General features: G+C 44.3%; 1 protein-coding gene across 6 annotated transcripts in view; it reads left to right on the top strand.

The window, feature by feature from the left end:
* The window catches only part of RTKN2 (rhotekin 2), a 189,228-nt gene that overhangs the window by 138,952 nt on the left and 29,095 nt on the right, over positions 1 to 21,181 (top strand). For 2 of the 6 annotated variants that reach the window (XM_048946440.1, XM_048946435.1), the window contains exons 1-3: positions 12,959 to 13,015; positions 17,029 to 17,228; positions 19,522 to 19,580. In XM_048946440.1, the coding sequence (XP_048802397.1) occupies positions 12,977 to 13,015; positions 17,029 to 17,228; positions 19,522 to 19,580 (298 nt within the window). In that variant the 5' untranslated portion in view covers positions 12,959 to 12,976. Of the gene's footprint in view, positions 1 to 11,160; positions 11,875 to 11,999; positions 12,096 to 12,958; positions 13,016 to 17,028; positions 17,229 to 19,521; positions 19,581 to 21,181 lie in introns of those variants that run through there. The other 4 variants (XM_048946438.1, XM_048946439.1, XM_048946437.1 and 1 more) reach the window with 3 other exon arrangements.

Below are 21,181 nucleotides of genomic sequence, written 5' to 3'. Positions count from 1 at the left end.
AGCGCCGCCGCGCGCACTCGCGGCCGCCCGCCACCGCGGGGCGGGAAGGGGCGGAGAGGGGCGGGCGGAGACTGCGGGGCTCGGGCGCACGGTGTCGGGCAGCGCCGGGCCGCGATCGGGGCTGCGCGGAGCGGGACGGAGCCGCTGTGCGGTACGGGCTGCCCTGTTTGGGCTTGCGCTCGATGCGACTGCGCCTGGCCTTGTAGTCGTTTCCGACGTAAGTTTAGGAGCCAGAAAGACCGTTCTTGTAAAGGTGCCCTCGCTCACTCTCGGGCTCGAGCCAACGGACACTGGTGGTTTTCTCATTTCAAGAAGGAGGGACTGCCTAGGCGCGCTGCCCCGCAGTCGGTGAATATGCTTCTCTGCTGATGTTTTATGCCGCAGATACATGCCTGTTGTTATAAATCATTGAAAAAGCGAACAAAGCTGGTGGTAAAGTCACAGCCTTTTTGGAGTAGTGCTGAAATATTCTCCTGAAACCTGCTGCCTAGGGCTACGTGATGCAGATTTTTTTTATTATTATTATTACTGTGGGGGAGAGCAGCGTGGTGAAGTTTAATTCTGTGCTAATATATCTCTTCCTTGAGTGCAGTGTGCAGGTAGTCCTAAACACAGAGAAATCCACTGCATTGATAGGTGCCTTTGATGTGATTAAGACACTCCCAGTAAATGATTCACCAGATGGCACATCAAACGAAGCTGCTCAAATAGCATTGCAGTGCTTCAAATAATCTCTGAAGTGTGTGGGCTACCGGTGCGGCTGCAACTTCTTGCTCTGCTTCTTTGTCCTGTATCACCTTGACTGGCTGTGGCTGCCCAGTTTGTCTTTGTGCGGTACAGAAGCACCAGGAGGGACGCCCAGGGGGGATAGCTTAGAACCACACTCACCTAGGGTCCTGGGGTTCCTGACTGTTTCTTTGTTGGGGGAGAACTTCAGCAAGACCAAACGTACAGTTGCGACCCTGCTTTGGCACCCATTTCACCTGATATACAAAACCTGCTTTGGCAGGGGGGTTGGACTCGATGATCTCTGGAGGTCCCTTCCAACCCCTGCGATTCTGTGATTCTGTGATTTTCTCAGCTCCTGTCCCTTGTTCCATTATATCCTCTGTTGTCTCCGTCCTGCACTACTTCTCCAGGTCAGTGCTGATGCTGAGAGATGCAGATGGAAGTGAGGTACATTCAGCCTGGTGGGCTGCTGCCTGGGGCCCCATCCATGTCTGGCAGCACTGACTAATGTGAGCCCTTGTGGTCCTGGGTATAGCAAACATGGATGGCTGTGAGGGAGCCAGGTCAGCTGCAGGCTGAACTTCGTGTATCAGTTACATCCGAAGTACCCAGTAATTCTCCATCCAAGATTTCTCAGAGTTAACTTGTACTGTAGGTGTTTGTTTTGCTGGATTGGGATTCTATTCATCATCTCCTGGGTGATCCCATCTGGATGTGCAATTCAATTGTTTTTTCAGTAGTCACTGAGGAGCAATCTCACCTAATAGTAAGTGCGTGTTCTACTGTGGAGAACGTACACCATCCATTACACATCTGAACTTCATCCCCTGTGATTTAAATCTGGAGTGGGTAGAACCCAACACTGTCGCTCACACAAAACCCAAATATACACATCCATAATGTATGAGTCACCTCTGAAACTTTGCCAGGTGCTGGGGAGGCATTATCCTGTTTATTTGTATGCATCTCTTTCAAGATCTCTTTAAACACTTTGCACTAAGACTTCCAGAAGGATAAACGTTATTCAGGTGAAGCCAGCATGTCCCAGCCTGCCTGGTGCAGTGTGGAGAACGTTCACAATATTCAGCTTTTTCAGGCAGTGGTCTGTACTTGCCTTGCCTGGTCTCATAGCTGCTGATTTTGGGTGAAAACTGATAAGCAGACCTCTTCCTATGTAAATCATACTTAAGAAGAGAAATCAATTTTGTTTGGTGGACAATTCCACTTTACTGAAGGGGGCTGAGAAAAACCAGTTTGCTTTGCAATAGCTATACATGTTGATCTTCTGATTTTTTTCCCATCCTAGATGAGGAGAATAGGTGAGTCAGTTCTGTTTTATTTGTAGCCACTTTCCCCTTCAGACTCACAGCACTGAAATGTTTGTGGGTTTTTTTTTTCTTGTGGCATAGAGCTGGATTCACTACTAACAGTTTGGCTGCATTCATCAGCCTCCGCTCTCCCTTGTTTGTTCACTGGTTGGCTTTGAAGAGGAGTGTCAGTGAGGTTAGTCTCTGTTCATCATGCCCACTCTCCCTGTGTGCTCCAGCTGGATTGCAGGAGATAGGAATCTGTACAGAGTTCCTGTTGTGGACATTTTATTGAATGATGTGTAGGTATGTAAAGATGCACATGCTTTACTGCTGCATACAGGTGGGATTTTGAGTTGGGTTCTGGCAACTACCGCATCCCTCACTGTGCTGTAAATCTGTGTGTGAAAAAGGTGCACCGTTCCAGTTCCACTCATTTGGATGCTGGAAAGCGCAATGCTTTTCTCAGTGTTTGGGCATGAACTGCACGTGCACATGTTACTTGGAGATGCTGAAAATTACCCGCATTTAGTATTTATCATCTCTCTTTTTTTTAATTGAAAAGTAGGAATAAAATCTAAGGAAAGACCTTAGAAACCCGTAGGAGCTACTTCAGTGATTCTTACATTAGTGGTGCCTCAGACTGGGATTCTTGTTAGCTTTGTGTGCAGATACATTCAAAGTGGATCAGACATACAACAAAGTTTGTGTTGCTTCACAGGCACCCACATCCACCTAGCAGGAAAAAGACTTCCTGCACTGCATTTATGGTGGAATAACTGAACGGCACAGTACTTAGAGCGACACTGAACCAAAAGGAAGAGGAACATAGGCATTGGCTTTTTTGGCCACCCAGTGCTGGCTAGCTTGTTGCTACTCTTCTAGGCGAGCCTTAGATCTAATCATTGAATGTCAATTTACTTTCTTTTGATTTTTTTTTAAAGGTGAAGTCTGCGTTTTTGAATGAGTTTTGCTGTCACAACAAGAAGAGGCTGCACACTGTGTGGGTGCTCTTGCTCCTGCAGCAGTTTGTTGGGCCAAGGTTGACATCAGCTTCCAGCAGACTTTCTGAGCTTCTTAGTGATCTTGTAGGCCAGCGCTCTCTGGAGATTGAAGTTGTTCACCTTTGCTCTTTTCCACCCGTACTGTTTCATGCTTTTCTGGTTAGAAGAGCAGTGCAGTGTTCATGTGGGTTGATTTACACTGCTTTTCCCATACCTGATGAGAGCTGTCACGTCACAGTGGTTTGGCTGTGATGTGGTGAGATGGCTGCAGGCATATTTTCCAAAAGACAGGAGAAGATTGAGGAGTGTCAGCAGTGGGCACAGCCTGCCTTTCAGCCATTTTAAGTTTTTCTCAAAAGAAGTTACTTTGATTAGCTAGGAGATGAAATGAAATATAACTAACACCTCCAGAGAAAGGAAGAGCTGGAGGAACTTCTTGAAATTGGGTTGCTATGCTAGGTTTAATGCACTCATTATAAAGGGGAAGAGTTATATGGGCTCAAAAGCTGGCAAAATGTAAAGGCAGAGCTAGGCTGGGTGCCCACTCCTGGCTGTGTTCTTGATGCAGCCCCCTTTTTTTGCAAATTACTTTCCCTGTTGAGGCTTCTCTTTCCATATAAAAATGAGGACACCCAACCTGGGCTATGTCAGATGTGTTCCAGTGGGCAGTGTGAGCTATTTTGCTAGCAGCCCCATGCTTGGTCCTGCTTCTGTGCTGGATGGAGGCTGCTCTGCTGCAGGCTGAAGTGCCAGTGTTCCATAACCCTGGGGAGGAGGCCCTGAGGGACAGGAACATCTGAAGTTTCCACTGCCTTTTCCTAGGGGAGTGAAAGTCTGAGCTGTAAGTTGTGAATGAGCACGGGAATGAGTGCAGCCCTGTAACAGAGCTGTCTCTTTCTGCTCCCCACTCTGTCGCCCTTTTGAGACGCTTTGCTGGGCAGTGGCCCTTTGGCAACACCACTGAGACCTCCAGGTCTGCTATGGGGACGTATAGTAGCAGTGCAGAGTTGCAGCATTGCTGGTGACAGTGGGGGCACTTCAGTAGGAACGTAGTCACAGCAAAGTTGCCTTACTTAAGCCAGCTCTGTACAGCCAGGGAGGTACAGTCCAGGCACTAATAGTAGGATTAGGCAGCAGATTTATGAATTGAGTGATGAGATGATGGAACAGAGCCAAGAGGCGGGGAGTAACTGCTGTTCCCAGGGCTCTTCCAAAGTGAGATGCAGTGTGCTGCAGGAAGGGGTCTTTTTTGGATGAAGCTAAAAAAAAAATGCAGAGTGAAATACAGTAAAAAAACATGCCAGGATAGCTTTAAAGGAACATTTCACCCTACAGAAAGCCTTTCCCTCATTGGGACTTATTAAAATACAGATGTTTTCTTCAAAGGGGAGAAAGTACAAAGCGTACCATCGAAGTAGAAGTTTAGGCTATTTTATTCTGCTGGTGTTCTTTTTGCAACAGACACAGGATGGTAAGGAGTATTACTTTTAAAAGCTCATACCAAGTGCCTTCCATGTGAAATAAATCACACCGATTTCCTGACTGAAAAAGTGTCCAAAAAGTCCTTAAAAAGGACTGATAATTGCCATCAATACTTAATTAGCTTCCCTGGTGAGTAATCCTACGTATTGGGATTTTAAAAATCTTTTTCATTTACATAAGCAGAGACATAAAAAGAACAATATTGAAATTTCAAATTCAGTCCTCTGCCGTATCTAGGCTCTGTGGGAAGCAGTGGGTCTGCACTTTGTCTTCCCCTCCTCTGCCGCATCCCTGCCATCTGCTCTGGGGGCTCTTTGCCTTCTGCAGCAAGGCCTGTTGTCAGGGAGGTGGGAGTCAGTCGCTTTCACAGCAGCGGCATTCCCCTCTCCTTTGTCAGTGTGGAGAGGAAGCATGGTGAGTGGCTATGTTCAGGGATGGCTCTTTTTTTCAGCCTTGCTTGAGGATCCCTTGTGCAATGGAAGATGAAATCAGAGCATTTTTATCTGCATACAAATAAGAAGTAGGAAACTGTCCTGGTGAGTGCCAACGCTGTGCTGGTGCATCTGTATCAGATATGTACCCCTGCTATAGAGAGCATGCCAAGGAAAAGAAAATTGCATTTCTGCAGGAGGAATGTTACAGAACTGTTTCACCTCTTATGGGCAAAGGATCCATTAAAGGCCATACAATAGCAGCTCACATCAGAATTGTCAGGAATCTGTCTTAAATCAACAGAACATTGATTTAACAGAGCAGCCCAAGTCAACAGAATGTGCAAACAAAGCAGAACAAGCTGACAACGAACACTGAGTCAAACAGGCAAAGCTTCCACCTGGTCTGCTAAGATAGACATCAAACATCATATAGAAATGCAGAAGGTAATTCAGGCCTGTATCTTCAATATAATCTGAAAGTCTATTGACTTTATTAGATGCTCAGGGACAGTTTTGTTTTGTGTTCTTTCCTTCTTGCTCCTCTTTTCGGGTTTTCATACAAACAGTTCATTTTCTAGTTTGCATTACACGTGAAGGTCTGGGGGGCCAGCTGCTGCCCTGGCAGATGGACAGATAGTCTGAAGGCTGCTGTGTGAGCAGGATGCTGAGTGGTGGGATCAATGGGGCTTTTAGAACAACTCATGTAAACCAACAGCCTTCCTGTATGATGTAGAGAAGGTGGACGTGATCTGCAGTGGGGGTTGGACATAAAAGAAAAAGGAAAGTTGTGAGCACTTAGTAGTTCCTAAGTGTGGGTGCAATGGAAGAACATTCTCTCCACTGTTCTGGCTCTGTGAGCAGCATTCAGTATCTGTGTCATAGTCAAGTACCTTCTCAGGCCGAGAGTGAGAAGAGCAACATGGCTGCACAGCCACTCTGAAGTCCTTTGCCTCTTCCACAGTGGACTGTGTATGTTAATGACAGACCTCTGCTGGACACTCGGAGTGAAATTCACCAGGGCACATGGGGCTAGCATAAGGGCAATGTGTCGTTTGTCTCATTGCAGCCCTGCTCCCCTCTAGCTGGTATGAACTGTGGGAGTCCTGATTCACTGCAGGTACTGGCTGTTTTTTAGATCCAGTGATTTGTGCCAAATGGCTTTTGTATAAATAAAGTCTTGTGTGTGCAAAATCAGGTGTGCATTCATTGTCCTTCAAAGGACAGTTTTTTTGTTATAATGAATACTACCCTTAGCGGATCCTAAATCTACAATGCTCTGAGCAACATGAGTTGTCATCTTTAGTATTTACCACTTTGAAGGCACAGACTAGGGGCACTCAAGCAGGTTTAGCTGATGGCTTTTAGCAGATTCTTTGCAAAAGAAGGCTCTGAGGTTGATGATGTCCTCATTGATTGGGACTAAAAAGTGCAAGGAACTTCTGAGGTCTAAAGATATGTGCAGGTAGCAAGCAGGCAGCACAGTGCTCTGGCCAATTATACAAGATAACAATCCCTGGAAAAAACTGCAAAACTGCATAAATAAGACACAGCTTTGGAAAATGCTGTGCTCCTGCCACTGCCACATCTGCAATGAAAACGTGAGAACACGTAATTTGAAGGTTGTGTCAGCTGATATAAAACACGATTGCTGAAAACAGATGTTTCCACATAACTTCTCTCTGAGATAGTAGGTTCTGAAGGCTGTGCAATTCAATGCTTCTAGTGCAGTGTGAGACTGGAAACTGAACATGTCCTGACTAAAGGAAAAAAAATGGAGTTGTGCAGCATGAGGCTTTCTATCTTTGCCTCAGATTTCTTGCACCCAGGTGGCAGGTATATCATTTGTAGCCACAGGTACCCCTGCACAGAGCAGAAACAGAACGCAAACTGCTCCCATCCAAATGGGGCTTGCTTTTGTCACCTGGGTCATTGACTGATTTGTATGTTAGACTCACATGAGTGTTTCAGAACTGAGTCGGGGCATGTTCTCACCTTCCCATTCCCTCTTGAAACCTTATCCTATTTGTTGGGTTTTCGTTAAACCACGTGATTCCACTTCGTTGATACTGTACAAATGCAGGATCTAGTGCTAGAAATGTCTTCCTACAACTCATATTGCTTTTTTAAAATAAGCAATTAAATTTATGCGTGTGTAGCTCATACATGCATCTAAGCATAACTGGTAATTTTTATTCTTCTCAATTAAATTGTCTGCAAAAATGTGAGGTGCTCTTTATTGTTACCATTATTTGCAATTTAAAATACTAACAGTGACACGAAATGTTGTCTCAGCTCATTTAACAGGCCATAAAATAGCTAAGAGGATGATAGAAATCTCTGAGAAACCAACCTCAGGTGAAGTACAGTATTCATATTTGCTATTCAACATCTGCTTTTTCATAACGGTGAGTAAAAATGGGTTGTCTTGTTAGACAAATAATGCCATTATTAGCAAGAAATGTTTCCCTCTCACACTGGGGAGAGCACAGATACTGTTCTCTCTGTTCCATCCACAGATACTGTTCCATTCCCTTCCTCTCAGTTGACTTCAAAGGGAGCTGAAGTAACAGGAAAAAAAAATCATAGTGAACTTGAAGAAGACATCCTGCCCTCACTTTGGCTGTGAGGAATTAACAAGACCTCGTTTGCTTTGCAGGATGTGTCTGTCCTTAGATCTCTCTACCTCAGGAAAAACACGTTTTAGTCCCTCTTGTGTGAAAATGGACAATTTTGATCTAACTGTTGAGCGATTCAACAAAAAATCCTCACCTGTATAAAAGGCTGTGTCTGATCGTAGGCTTGTCCCTCAGAAGAGCCTTACGTCCTTGAATTGAGTCCCAGAATCTGCAGTGTGTGATGTGACAAATACTTCCTATTTTGTCTCTTTTCAGGTCTTGTGGAGGTAAGTTATTTCACACTGCTGTGACAGTCTACAAGGGAGAGGGAAACACCCTCTCCAGACTGCTCAAAGAAAACTCAGAAAAACAGAGTGAGCACACAGCCTCTGCCTTCTCTGCTTGGCCTCGTAACTCTTCAGTGCAGCTGAGGAGAGCACTACCTTGTCTCCAGCTGTTAGTGGCAGGAGAAAATACTCAGGTTTAGGAGGAAGTTTGGTGGAGACAAGGAACTGGGAACACTTGGAATGGAAAACTGGTGCTTCTAAACATTTAAATCCCCTTGTTTTTCCCGTAGGTTTATTTCTTTCATATAAGCATCTGAGCAGATGATTGCTCAATGATTTCTTGTGCTCCATCTCATTGAGAAATAGGACATAACTGCAAATGATGTTTTCCTTGAGGACCAGAGGTTTAAAACTTGCGATAGAAATTTCCATGGACAAACAGTTGTTATGTGCCTTTTAAAATTTATGTTGATAGTAATGTTTTTTTCTTTGGTTTTAACTGAGTTGTTTTCATGCTCTGAAATAACATTTGCCTTAATCCTTCCTGTCTTGGCCTGATCAGATTGATGAAAGTAACCAGTACCCAATGGAGAGTTAGAAAAGAGCAGAAGAAAAGAGAGTTTTGTAGCAGGAAGTGTTACAAAGCAATAGACACTTGCAGCCCTGTGTTTAACTGGGCAACTGTTGAGGTGAACCAATGGTATGCTGGTGAGAAACACTGCTTAGGACAAAGTAAACACTTGTAGTAAACTTAGGTTCCTATCCATGCCCCTTTAAATATCCTCCCCGAGACAGGATCAAAACAGCCTAGAAATGTATGAAATGCAAAGAAATAGTGCTGATTTGCTGTGGTTCTGCCGGGCCTTCCAATTGGGCTATTTTGACTCAGTTATTTGGGATGGCAGCTGTTGGCTCAAAATGTGCCTAGCTAAGGGATAGTCCCTAGTTAGTACTGTAGCAGTACTGCAGCACTGAGGGAACTCCAACGTCTGTGGCTGCCCACCTGGTACCTGATGATGCTCAGCCTCAACATCACATAGCTCTGCCATTCCTCACTCCTTAGATGTCTATATTCTGGTACTTGGAAAAAATCAGGCCAAATGACAAACTCACTTCAGAGACTATTTGCTTTGTGTTGTGGACTTCAGAGATTCTCTACATTGTGTTAAAATTAAAAAAAAAAAAAAAAAGGAAGACCATCTGCAAATACTCAGCTTGTATGCACCTTCAGACAACAGCCCTGCAATTGAGTTAGATGGAGAATCTCCTTTTTACTGCGCGATTATTGTCAGAAGCGGCTTACAACTGTTCTCCCAGAAATAGATGGTGGTTCTGTGGGTAACAAAGGGTAAGTGCTTTCTGTCACGATTTTCTCATATAGGAGTTTATCTTTAGATTTGCAATATTCTCAGAGCACTTTGAAACTTATTCTGTTTCAAATTTGACATGACAAACTGTTTAAATGATCCAGTGACTTTTCACTTGCACATGCAAGATGGAAAAATCATAACAAACTTGATGCTAAAAGTGGAACATGAAATGCTGTGTGAGATTCTCCTGTAGCACAAAGTGGTGACTTCACCAGCAGGCTGCCCAGCCAATGTTTGGATGCAACTGTCACGGAGAGGGCATTTTACACACCAGATGTCACATGCAGTAAATACATCAGAAATCAAAGCAGGACTGTATGCCAAACAGAAACACGGGTATGATATGGAAGTGACAGCACAGAATCTCTTAGAAAGTCTTTTAATACTGAATATCCTTCTAATATTGAGCAGTGAACAGGACCTCTCTGAGTTTACTATGACCACAGTTTGTGTGTGCATGTAAAAGTCCCCATACTAGCAATGGATCCAAGTAGCCAGTTTCAGCCAACATTGAGTTTGAAAGGAATTAAAGTTAATTTACATCCTTCAAATTCTGTGAAGATAGGAAATCATATTGAAAAAGAGACATAAATTAGTAAAAGTAAGGAAAGGCTGCTAATCTTATGCTTTGTTAGACACTGTGCCCACGAATTCAGCGACTTCTCAGCTGGAGGAAGGCTTCTAGTTGAAGTTGCCAACCACCTGTGAGGATCATTGTCCAACAGGACGCTTCTGAGGAACATGACTTTGCCACCTGCATGAGGACTACAGCTGAATCAACTTCAAAACCAGTGCCCTGGGTCTCTCAGGCAGAAACAGAGGAATACCTGGGACTGGTCTACCTCAGCTGTGTTTCATAACTTGTTTGTGCATGAGCATCTTGAAAACACAGAGGATCACGAAACTGGAGTTTGAAGTCACATGGTGTCATTTAACTTTTAACGTTCTCAGGTTTGAACTCAGAAATTGTTTCCCAAATTCACATGGCAGCGGAGTTTTTGTAACTTGTGGTTTCTGTTACAAAACATACTTGGAGTGCATTTATCCCACATACGGTGTCTTTAAGAGGCTGAAGTATTTTAGTAGGGAGGCACTTCAAGATGGGACTGATGTAAGGAATACTGGGCAGAGATGGTTTCTGGACTCTTATCTGCAAAAAAAGAAAAACAATTCCTTGTTTTTTTTCAAAACAAGGATTTGAAAAAAAAGTTTTTACTGTTTCTTTTGGAAATCCAATGGGAATATGAAGTTTTCACCAAAATAGCTCACTGTGGCACCTTGTTTGTGGCATCTCTGTTTTGTTAATGGCGCCATAAATATTAGAAAAAAGCTTCACACAGAGAGGTAACCCCAGTGCCATTTGGAACACTGGAGGAGCAGAATGAGGGCTGCAAAACATTTAAAAATGAAATTAGAACAGAAGATAAAGAAGCTCTCAAGGTAAGCCTAATCTGTGTAAACCTGACATAAGCGCTTATGCTAGCTACTTTGGCCTCTGTGTCTAATTGTCAGAGAAAGGTATGGATGATGTATCCTAAATAATTTAGGCACTTGCACATTTTAGGATGATATGTTCACTGGCTGAGTCTATAACTGCCCTAGAGAAGATGCCTACTTTCAGACTGCTCAGGTGAAATGCAGCCTTCAAACTTTGCTTCTGTGAAACCTTAGCAGGATTAGGTGGTAGCTTATTGCTGTTGGCTGGATGATGTGAAAATTATCACGTTAATGAGTAAAAACTGAAGCAAAAATGCAAGACAATAAGGTAGTAACCTTGTTTAAGTTGTTTTGTAGAACTGAATGTTGGCTTTCTGTCCAGATAAATCATTGGGAAGACTTTAAGTGACCTCAGCTGGCTGAAATGAGGGAACGAGTTAACGGGAGTAACAGCTGTGCCTTTTAGGTTAGCCCTGTCTCTAGTAAACGTGCAGATAAACACCCTAAATTCCAGAGTTTCTGCCATGTTAACCAGTGGTTTGCTTTTCAATTTAAAAAGAACTCAGTAGAAACCAGTTATTAAAAGCCTTGCAAATTCTTTTTGAGGCATCCAGTACAAATCTTCCTATATTTCCATCTAGGTGAAACCTAAATAGGAATTGAATAATTTCTACTGGCATGCTCTGATGATATTCAAGGAGTAGGTGTAGCAAGCTGTGGGAACCAAGAAATTAAGAAAAATATTGCAGTGCTGTCGAGAGTAGGTGTAGACATTTTGTACCTGCTAAACCAAAATGATGGGCCTCACATTTAAAATAATATGCTGATGTAACGCTCAAGAGAAGGGGTGATTTAGGCAGACAATGAGCTTCCCTCTGCTATCCAGTTTCCCTGATGCTAGAAGGAAGCTAAATGCTTTGCAATGCAAATAGTGTGGCAAATAAAGGATGTGTGAAGGCGGGATTCAGCTGAAAAAAATCCTTCTCTTGAGCAACCCCAGGAGGCAGGCTGCGTTTTGCTCGTCCCGCCCGCTCCGGACTGCTCTGCTCGGGGCACAGCCCCAGCAGGGGCGTCGTGCCCTCCGGTGTTGGAGCCCTTCAGCGTGGTCTGGAGAGGAGAATACAGCGTCAGGGCTTCCACTGCTATCTGCTGGAGTCCCTTTGAAACTGAGGGAGCAGAATAGCGGCCAGCTGGCTCCCGAGTCTCCAGGTAATGGAGATGGCGCAAAGCCATCTTTGCTTGAGGTCGGTGTGAGAGCAGCAGGGCACCCTTGGCTGTGGGTTCTGTGTGCAGGGAGGGTGTCCTGCCGAACGCAGCCCCTGCAGAAAGTCAGCTTAAAGCCTCAGCCTCACTTTTTCTGGAGAGGAGGGGCTGGGAGATGGGTGAAATATTTCATTCATTCATGGGAAATGGCCTCAAGTTGCGTCAAGGTAAATTTAGGTTGGATATTGGGAAAATCTTATTTACAGAAAGGGTTGTTAAGCAGTGGAATAGTCCCCCCAGGGAGGTGGTTGGGTCACCATGGTGTTTAAAAACCATTTGGATGTGGTGCTCAGGGACATGATTTAGCAAACGGTTGTTAGAGTTAGGGTAGTATGGTTGGGTTGTGGTTGGACTCGATGATCTTTAACGTCTTTTCCAACCTGAGCGATCCTATGATTCTATTATTTTTTTAATCGAGCATCTGGCAGATCAAATGAATCACGAAGCTTGATCTTATAAGGAGAAAAACCAATGCTTCTAGTAAGTGAATGCAAAGCAGAACCAAAGTGCAGGAGCAGATAGGCACCCAGCCTGGGGACTGTTGGCGTTAATTAGGGCCGAGTGCCACTCGTGTAACTCCCACTGCTTTCTGAAGGGTTCCAATGCAGCTCAGTGTCAGTAGAAATGTGCAAGGGCTGCAGGCACGGGCTCCTCGCACTGTTAGCAGTCACATTCTGGGACTTATTAAGGCGAGGATTTGCTGAACAGACTGTACTGCAGAATCAGTTTAATTAGCATCTACACTTCTTGGAAAGCTGCCACAGATTGCAGGGAGCTGTCGGTACAAAAAAAAAAAAAAAACAAAAAAACGTCTTCAGGTGATGGCCTGAAATGGGCTGGGGCACAGCGTGTCCTTCTCAGTGCTTTCATAGCAGCCGCGCGAGCCGTTTTGCCGAGCGGCTCCGTGAGCAGCCGCGCTGCCAGAGCGCGCGGCGCGGGCAGGCCGTCCCGCCACAGCCGTTGCTCGGGACGCGCGGGGCGGGGCGGTGGGGCGGCCGTTGCGGAGGGCGGGAGTTTTGAACGGCGGCGCTGCCGAGGAGGATGCAGGATGCAGCGGCGCGGGTCGGGAGCTGCGGGCGCGGAGCGGGTGAGGCGCGGGCATCACGCCGGGCCGCCGAGGAGGGGCGGGATGGAGCGGGGCGGTCGGGAGCTGCGGGGCCTCGCGCGTGTTCCTGTCCGTGTGCTGCCGCGGCAGCCCGCCTGCCGTACCCGCGGGGAGACGGCTGTGCGTTTGGGGGACTTGTGCGATGGGTTTCTGCTTCGCGATGTCTGGTGCGTTAGCTTAGGCTCAAGGAACGAGTCGTGGTTTCTTAGGGACAGATGCGGGCCTTGCTCAGCCTTTCTGGGCTGCGCAAAGTTGGACTGGGAATAAAACGTTGCTGTAAACTATTTTGCTTCTCCTCCTATAACGAGAGTGGAGAGGGTACGGTGCTCTCCAGGGGTTGGTGCTGCGATCGCTGCTCTTTAACACCTTCATCACCAGCAACTCTGGGATCAAGTGCGTTCCCAGCAGCTTTGTGGATGACACCAAGCCGTGTGGTGTGATCTGCTCAACCCCTGGGGGATGGGCGCTACTCAGAGACCTGGACAAGCCTGAGCAGGGGGCCCAGGTGAACCTGATGAGCTGCAACAAATTGCAGTGCAAGGTCTTGCACCTGGGTAGCGGCAAGCCCCACTGTCAGTACAAACTGGGGCATGAAAGGATAGAGCACTGCCCTGCCAAAAGGACGTGGGGGTACTGGTAGATGGCAAGCTGGACAGGAGCCAGCAACATGGCCTTGCAGCCCAGAAAGCCTACCATATCTTGGGCTGTATCAAAAGAAGCTTGGCTAGCAGGGTGAGGGAGGTGATCCTGCCCCTTTGCTTTGTCTGGTGAAGCCTACCTGGAGTACTGCGTCCACAGGTGGAGGAGGCACAGAATCACAGAATGGCCAGGGTTGGAAGGGACCTCAAGGATCATGAACCTCCAACCCCCCTGCCACATGCAGGGCCACCAACCTCCACATTTAATACTAGACCAGGCTGCCCAGGGCCCCATCCAGCCTGGCCTTGAACACCTCCAGGGATGGGGCATCCACAAGCTCTCTGGGCAGCTGTTCCAGCACCTCCCCGCTCTCTCTGTAAAGAACTTCCCCCTGACATCCAACCTAAATCTTCCATCCCTCAACTTAAAACCATTTCCCCTTGTCCTGCAGTTATCTGCCCTTTCAAAGAGTTGATTCCCCTCCCCTCTGTAGGTTCCCTTTAGGTATTGAAAGGCTGCAATGAGGTCACCCTGCAGCCTTCTTTTCTCCAGGCTGAACAAACCCAGCTCCTTTAGCCTGTTTTTGTAGGGGACGTGCTCCAGTTCCCTGATCATCTCTGTGGCTCTCCTCTGGACCCTATCCTACAGCTCCCTGTCTTTCTTGTACTGGGTGCTCCAGAACTGGACACAGTACTCCAGATGGGGCCTAATACTGAGTCCTCAGTACTGGAGAGACATGAACATGTTGGAGCGCATCCAAAGGAGAGCCACAAAAATCATACAAGGGATGAAACACCTCCCCTAGGAGGACAGGCTGAGAGAGCTGGGGCTGTACAGCCTGCAGAAGAGAAGGCTCTAGGGAGACTTTCAGTATCTAACATGGGGCCATAAGAAAAAAGAGGACAGACCCTTTAGCAGGGGTGTTGTGATAGGACAAGGGGGAATGGTTTCAAACTAAAGGAGGGGAGATTTAGATTGGATTTAAGGAAGAAATTTTTTATTATAAGGGAGGAGGTGCGTGCACATGTTGCCCAGAGAGGTGGTGGATGCCCCATCCCTTGTGACATTCAAGATCAAGCTGGACCAGGCTCTGAGCAATGTGATGGAGCTGTAGGTGTCCCTGTTCATTGCAGGGGAGTTGGACCAGGTGACCTTTAAGGGTTCCTTCCAGCTCATGATTCTATGAAAATGAATGATCTGCTGGTGCCTTTCTAGGTCTTCCTCTGTCAGCTGTAGAGAATTCCAGTAGAGCTTCCACCAAAATGATGATGATAGCTTTGGAAGGCATTCACCACCAAATAGCCCACTGGTGCTGGAGGGCCTAGGCTGAAGTAACCTATGCACGTCTCAAGTGTTATGCCTTGTGATGGTGCCTTGGTCTTCATTGTGTTCTCAGCGTGCCTCTTAGTTGTCTTAAGCACAATCAAATTCAATGGAACATATATTTGTCCTGCTTTTGCTGAATTACACAAGTCTGAGATCTTCAGCATCTCGGGGGAAAAACAAAAACAAACACTTCCTTTGTTACTTGAGGAAAATGGGAAACTGTGCTTATGTATGTAGGCTTAGTGACTTGCTGTGTTGAGGTATGGGAGAAGGAGATTTTGTATGGCACTTGGTCCCATTTCAACAAAAATGAAGCTGCTGTCTCTAGCAGAAGGGTTGGTAAATAGAACAAGAAGCCTAGACTGCAGAAGGGTTCTGAAGTGGCTAGAAATATAGAGTGTTACAGCTTGGGCTGTGCTGTGCTGAATGTGGCTTATGGACCAGAGCTGCTTTTCCTTTAGGGTTGGCAAATGGGGGTGGTTTGCAAAGAGAAATGTTCTGTGAGCAGATGGAAGAACAGCTGAAACATTAAGTCTCTTTAGATGATGGCATCAGGCCTTCAGAAGCAATAAAAGCCATTCCTGCAAAGACAGGAGGGAATGGCTGGTGGCTGCAGTGAGCTTCCACCTGCTGCTTGTGACTGCTATAAAGAGTTGCTTTCTCATGTCAAAGGCAGCTAATGACAGCAAGTCCCAATCAAGTAGAAAATCTGCCTCACCCCTTTCATGGGTTGTGGATTTCTCTGGTACTTGAGTTGTTGGGAAATTAATTCCCTTCTATTTCTGTTCTAGTTAGAGCCAGTTGCCAGTACTTTTCTACCAGCTGGAATACTGAACTTGCAAATTCAAATTATTGTACCAATTTCAGGCAATTGCTTATAGATCTATCCCAGAGCACTTGTTTTGACATCAAATGTATAAGCGCTATATGGGTGAAAATAGATGATGTTTTCAATTCTGAAACAATTCCCCAGTGTCAAAAAAACCCCTCATCACTGGTCTGCAATGTGTTTGCAAGCCAAGTAGTACTGGGTTATCACAGTACTACGGTGATAACGTATCTTTTTTTATGTGCCAGAAATATTGTGCTTGGTCAGGGCACATCATGAGGGAAGTTATCGCGTGGCATCTAGCACACCTTTGGAGGCAGCAAGCTATCAATGGTCATTCACCTTCTGGGTCAGTATGGATAGAGCTGTTTGAAATGGCAAGTGAAGAATAATGCAAATTTATAAACGTTTCTTGAACCAGGAAGAAGATGATTTCCCAGATGTTGTTATAATACATTAAAAATACTCCTTCAGAAGTAGTGATGCAGTGACTGATGGACAAATTGTACTTTGGAATGAATAATCATTGGGAGCATGGCTGTGCCATCAGGCAAGACATAGTTGTAACTTCAGCATGACACAAACACCATCTGATCTCCAGTTCACAACCTGGGGCAATCAAACATTGGGATATTCTCCTTTTCTTCACATCTGGTTGTTACCCAAATTGTATGTCAACCAGAAGTGAAAAATCATGTTTTTCAACCCTTTTTGAGGTAGCCAAAGAAGTAATAAGACAAAATTTCAGATTTAGAATATTTCAGGTATTTTGAAATAAATTATTGATATGATATTCCTGAGTGTTAAGATTATTTTACTTGAAATCATTGAAAAAAAAAAAAAGTTATTCTGTAAGCTTTGTTGAGTTAGGCCTCACGGTGACCATATGGGAGGACCATCTACTATCACCCTGTAAATGACTCACTGGACCACATAGTTTTTTAGTAAATTTCAGATGCTGTGGTGAACTGCTGTTAGCACGTGGTTTGAAATCTGCTTGCATAATGTATACATCAGATCAGTTTGATAATATTCTCTTTTGTGTATAGAGAGAGAATTGTTTTGTGTTTAGTAGTAACTGTAATGACTGCATATAATTTAACTAGGACTCTGGATCCCAACTGGATCATAAATAGGACTCCTTAAAAAGTCAGGGTACTGTCAGTTGGATTTATGTGTTGTCTTTGTTTTGCTTATCTAGCAACACAACATCCAAGAAAAGATGAACTTTGAAATCCGCATACGGGAAGGCATCCGTAAACTGCTTACAGTGAGCACACAGAAAGACCAGCTTTTGCAAGCAGTTAAAAACCTGATGGTCTGCAATGCACGGATACATGCATACAGGACAGAGCTGCAGAACCAAATGGAAGGGCCTGTCTCATGCAGAACTGGAAAGTGGTGAGTAAAAACTAATTCAAACTGGCCATTACAAAATGGGCTTTTGTGTATGTGAATTGTTTTCCACCATACACATGCATGTTGTTGCTGTAAGTCAGTGCTTTATAAGACCATTCCAATATCTTCCTTTTATTTTAGAAAATTAAATGCGAGTCATCTTTTTCTGGACAGATTTTATCATTGACATTAAGCAAATTCAGCTTATGAATATCAGCTAATGTCATAGACATATTTTCTTGATTACCTTTAGCATATAAAAAGGTATCTAACCTGTTCTTAAGGAACAAGACAAAATTATCCCAATCAAAATACATGCATCTGTTTTTTGTTCTTTCTATTCGTAAGGTCTCTTTAATGACAGAATTATCATGGCTAATTGGTACCCTCTGCTGGCCACTTTGTTAACTACATCAAAAGAGTAAAAGTACAACTTCATGAATAGTAAGAAAAGTCTGTTTAATTACCCGTATTCTCATGTTATATTTCTTGAATGAACTAATGTATACGCTGTTTATTTGGATAAGCGTTTTATTTTTTTCCCCAATGGAATAGATTTTGGAGGCCATGTTATGAATCGTGGAGCAGAGACACTACTGCATTCAGGTTATTGCTTTAATGAAATAACTGTACTGCAGTTCAGTGTAGAAACTCCTCAAGTACACGCTTAGCTCCAGTGAATTGTATCTGTAGGAATAACCTGCTAGTTTCTTGCTTTCAGAAATTTTTTATTGCAGAAGAAATTTATTAAAGGAGAGAATTGCATTTTCTGATTGTCAACTATGGTCATGAAAGCTGATTTTGAAAGCTAGCATTGTGATTTGTATAAATATTACAGTTGTGTTGCTTCTTCTTATGAAGTGATGATCTTTATAGTGATTTGTCTTATATTTTTAATGATGGATTGACATGGAATATATATGTGTGCTAATTTACACGACTCTTGGTCTTTAATGTCTGTGACCACAGGATGGCACATGTCTATAACACGGCACAGAAACTTAGAATCATTTAGTTTGGAAAAGACTTCTAAGATCATCCATCCTGTCCAACCACCCACCTACCACCAATATTGCCCACTAAACCATGTCCCTTAGTAGCAAGTCTACACGGTTCTCGAACGCCTCTGGGGGCAGTGACTCCACCACCCCTAAGGCAGCCTGTTCCTGAGCCTGACCACTCTTTCAGAGAAGTTTTTCCTATTTTCTATCCTAGCACAGAGTGAGGCCGTTCCCTCTTGTTCTGTCACTACTTGGGAGAAGAGGCTAACCTCCACTTTGCAACAACCTCCTTTCAGGTAGTTGTGGAGGGCAATAAGGTCTCCCCTGAGCCTCCTCCAGTCTAAACAAGCCTGGTGGAGTTTTCTTAAAGTTGGCTGTGTTGTTTAATTCGCTCAGCTTGGAGCTGTGTCTTTACGGGGTCCTTTCAGTAGTCAGCAAAGATCGTTAGGACAGATACATGTCGTAGGGTTGTTTGTCTATCATTTAGACCTTATCTTTGATTGTGCACTTGATAGTACACTCACAATTCTTTCTTTTGGTACTTATAGAGTACTGGAATTTTATTAAAGCTTAATCCAGAGAAGATGATGATGTCTGAGAGAGAAAATTCTGGAAGTGTTTTGGGCTTTCAAATAAACATTGTCCTTCTTTTTTACGTCTGCGATCTGTTATTTCTGATGAAGTCATGATACAGGTAGTGATTAGAACATGATTCGGTTAGGCACTTTGAGCAGTGGCAGACAGAAGGATTTCCGTTAGTCATTGTCAATAGATTATTTTGATTCAATTTAAGGTTCAGGCTGAGATTTGCACTCTAGCCATTCCAGCCTGCATGTAAAACCACAATTCTAACAACACGTTTTGTAATTGGTCTCTGTTAATACAGGAGGACGCATTTCTCTGCAACCAATAGTAGGACCAATAAATGAAGCTGCTTGTTCGTTCGTGTGTACAGAAGGAGAATAGTTAATAATGTATTTGATTCTGTTGGAGCTGGAAAAGACATCAAAGATGAATCGACTTCTAATGTGCGGGTTAAATAAGCTTTGGAATAAAATCTTGTAGGGCATTAAGAAAATTGATGGTGTACCTTCCTTCCGTATTATCTTCGAGAATCTAATAACTCGTATCCTAAAGCAGAGAGACCGAATTTAACTTTAAAGAAAATTCTTTGAAATGAGCTATTATATGGTACCCCTGATGTTTTTTAATGTTTAAAAGACTGAGTTACAGTGACCTAAATGCACAGATCTCTGACTTTTAAAAATCTTTCTTCTTTTTTCCTATTTTGTTAGGTTGTCAGACGCTGGGACAAAGGACCGGATGGCATGTCGAGCAAAAGTTGCTCTCTCAGGTAAGTGGCTGGGTTGTCGCTTCACTGTAGCAGCCAACTGGCAGGGTGGTATCTTGTAGTAAAAAATTACACAAACATGATGATATTTTTTTAAAGTTATATTGTGATTCTGAGGTCATAAATCCTCTTGAGCTTGAAGGTGTCTTATGCTTTGAAGTCACAGACTTGCTTATAAAGATCCTACCTCACATTCCTAGTTTTCTGTCAGGGACTTTCACAGTGGGAAGTGCTTTTTATTTTCAATCATTAAACACTGGACGCACTTCAAAGCTAAGCGTAAATGAACTGAATGTGCTGAACTGCCCTCCCCAGCCCCAAATTTGTAACGACCTAATGAACTGAGGACAAAATTGTAGCAACTATGCAAATCTTCTTTAGTTAGTGTGGGTAACTTCTACAGCAAATGTGCAGCAGTATGGCTTCAATGCAAATAAAGAACATTTATTAGTAATTTCTGGCAGGATGGTACACAGTTTCCTAGCCTGTTAACAGACTTCTGAGCTATGAGTTTATCACTTTGTTTATCTGTGCTGTTACTCATTACGTTTGCTCTGGTAGCTTGGCTAACAGATCTGTGCTCCATGACCTGCTGCATTGAAGATAAAACAGTGTAGAAGGGCTCCCTACTTCGAAGTGTTTAAGTTAATTCTGCATGTTTTGACATATCTTTAAGAAAGGTAACCTCTAGTGGAAGAAGAGTGATGATCACATGGTACAGTAATGTTTTCTGCCAGCACAGCTGTTGCAGAATGTAGATCTATCTGTCTTCCTTATGGTAGTAGGATGAAAGCATCTGTCTGCCTTTCTGTGCTGTGGTTGTACCTGTCACTGGATTTATAGTTATCTGCTGTAAAAGGCTTCTAAGATAATACACTTCTGTTATCTTCAGAACATCGGAATTACAAAATTGTTTGGAAGTGAAATATTTAGCTAGTTTTGATGGTACAAGAGGATACTTGCTGTTATGTGTGATCCTTTAATTATTTTGTTGTGTTACTAATATGGTGGTCCTCAAATTGAAGATTGTGATCCTGAGGAACACAGCATGGATCGTGGTGAAGAGTATCAGCTACCTCTTTCTGAGCTTGAGTCTATGAGCGCTGGGATGCTGCCAGGCCTCATCCCTCTTTTTGTGTCAGGGACCCTGGTCAGGTACAGCTTACATCAGAGAAGCCTGTGTGATCCTGCTTAGAGATTTACGTCTTTTAAAGATCGTCTGTGAACTTCTTCTTTTCCACTCCGTGTCTGGAAAGCAGAGAACTAGGGTACGTGAGAAGGGACTGTGCGTTTGGAAAGGGCCTCTGGGCACGATTTCCAGTTGGGAGATCCTGGCACGGCACACGCACCTCCCTGCTTCCTCCTTGCGTTGTCTTATGACTGTTCATCTTGTGCCTGGTGAGCACGCCGGAGCGGGTCCTGTCTGCTTCAACAGCTGTAATGTTCCATCATTCATCATTCCCTGTCTTTCCCATTATTTGTGTAGGGAATTGAACGTACCGCACTTCTTCTCTTTTGTGTAGTGGTGCGCCATGGATTTGCAGTTGGAGCTGCCCAGCACGTTCAGAAGGCACACAAGCATGTTTGTGTGCCTGCCCTGCCGA

The sequence above is a fragment of the Lagopus muta genome, chromosome 5, assembly GCF_023343835.1.
Source record: "Lagopus muta isolate bLagMut1 chromosome 5, bLagMut1 primary, whole genome shotgun sequence".
NCBI lineage: Eukaryota > Metazoa > Chordata > Aves > Galliformes > Phasianidae > Lagopus > Lagopus muta.
The sequence above is the reverse complement of the archived record's forward strand: the minus strand, read 5'-3'. Positions and strand labels throughout refer to the sequence as shown.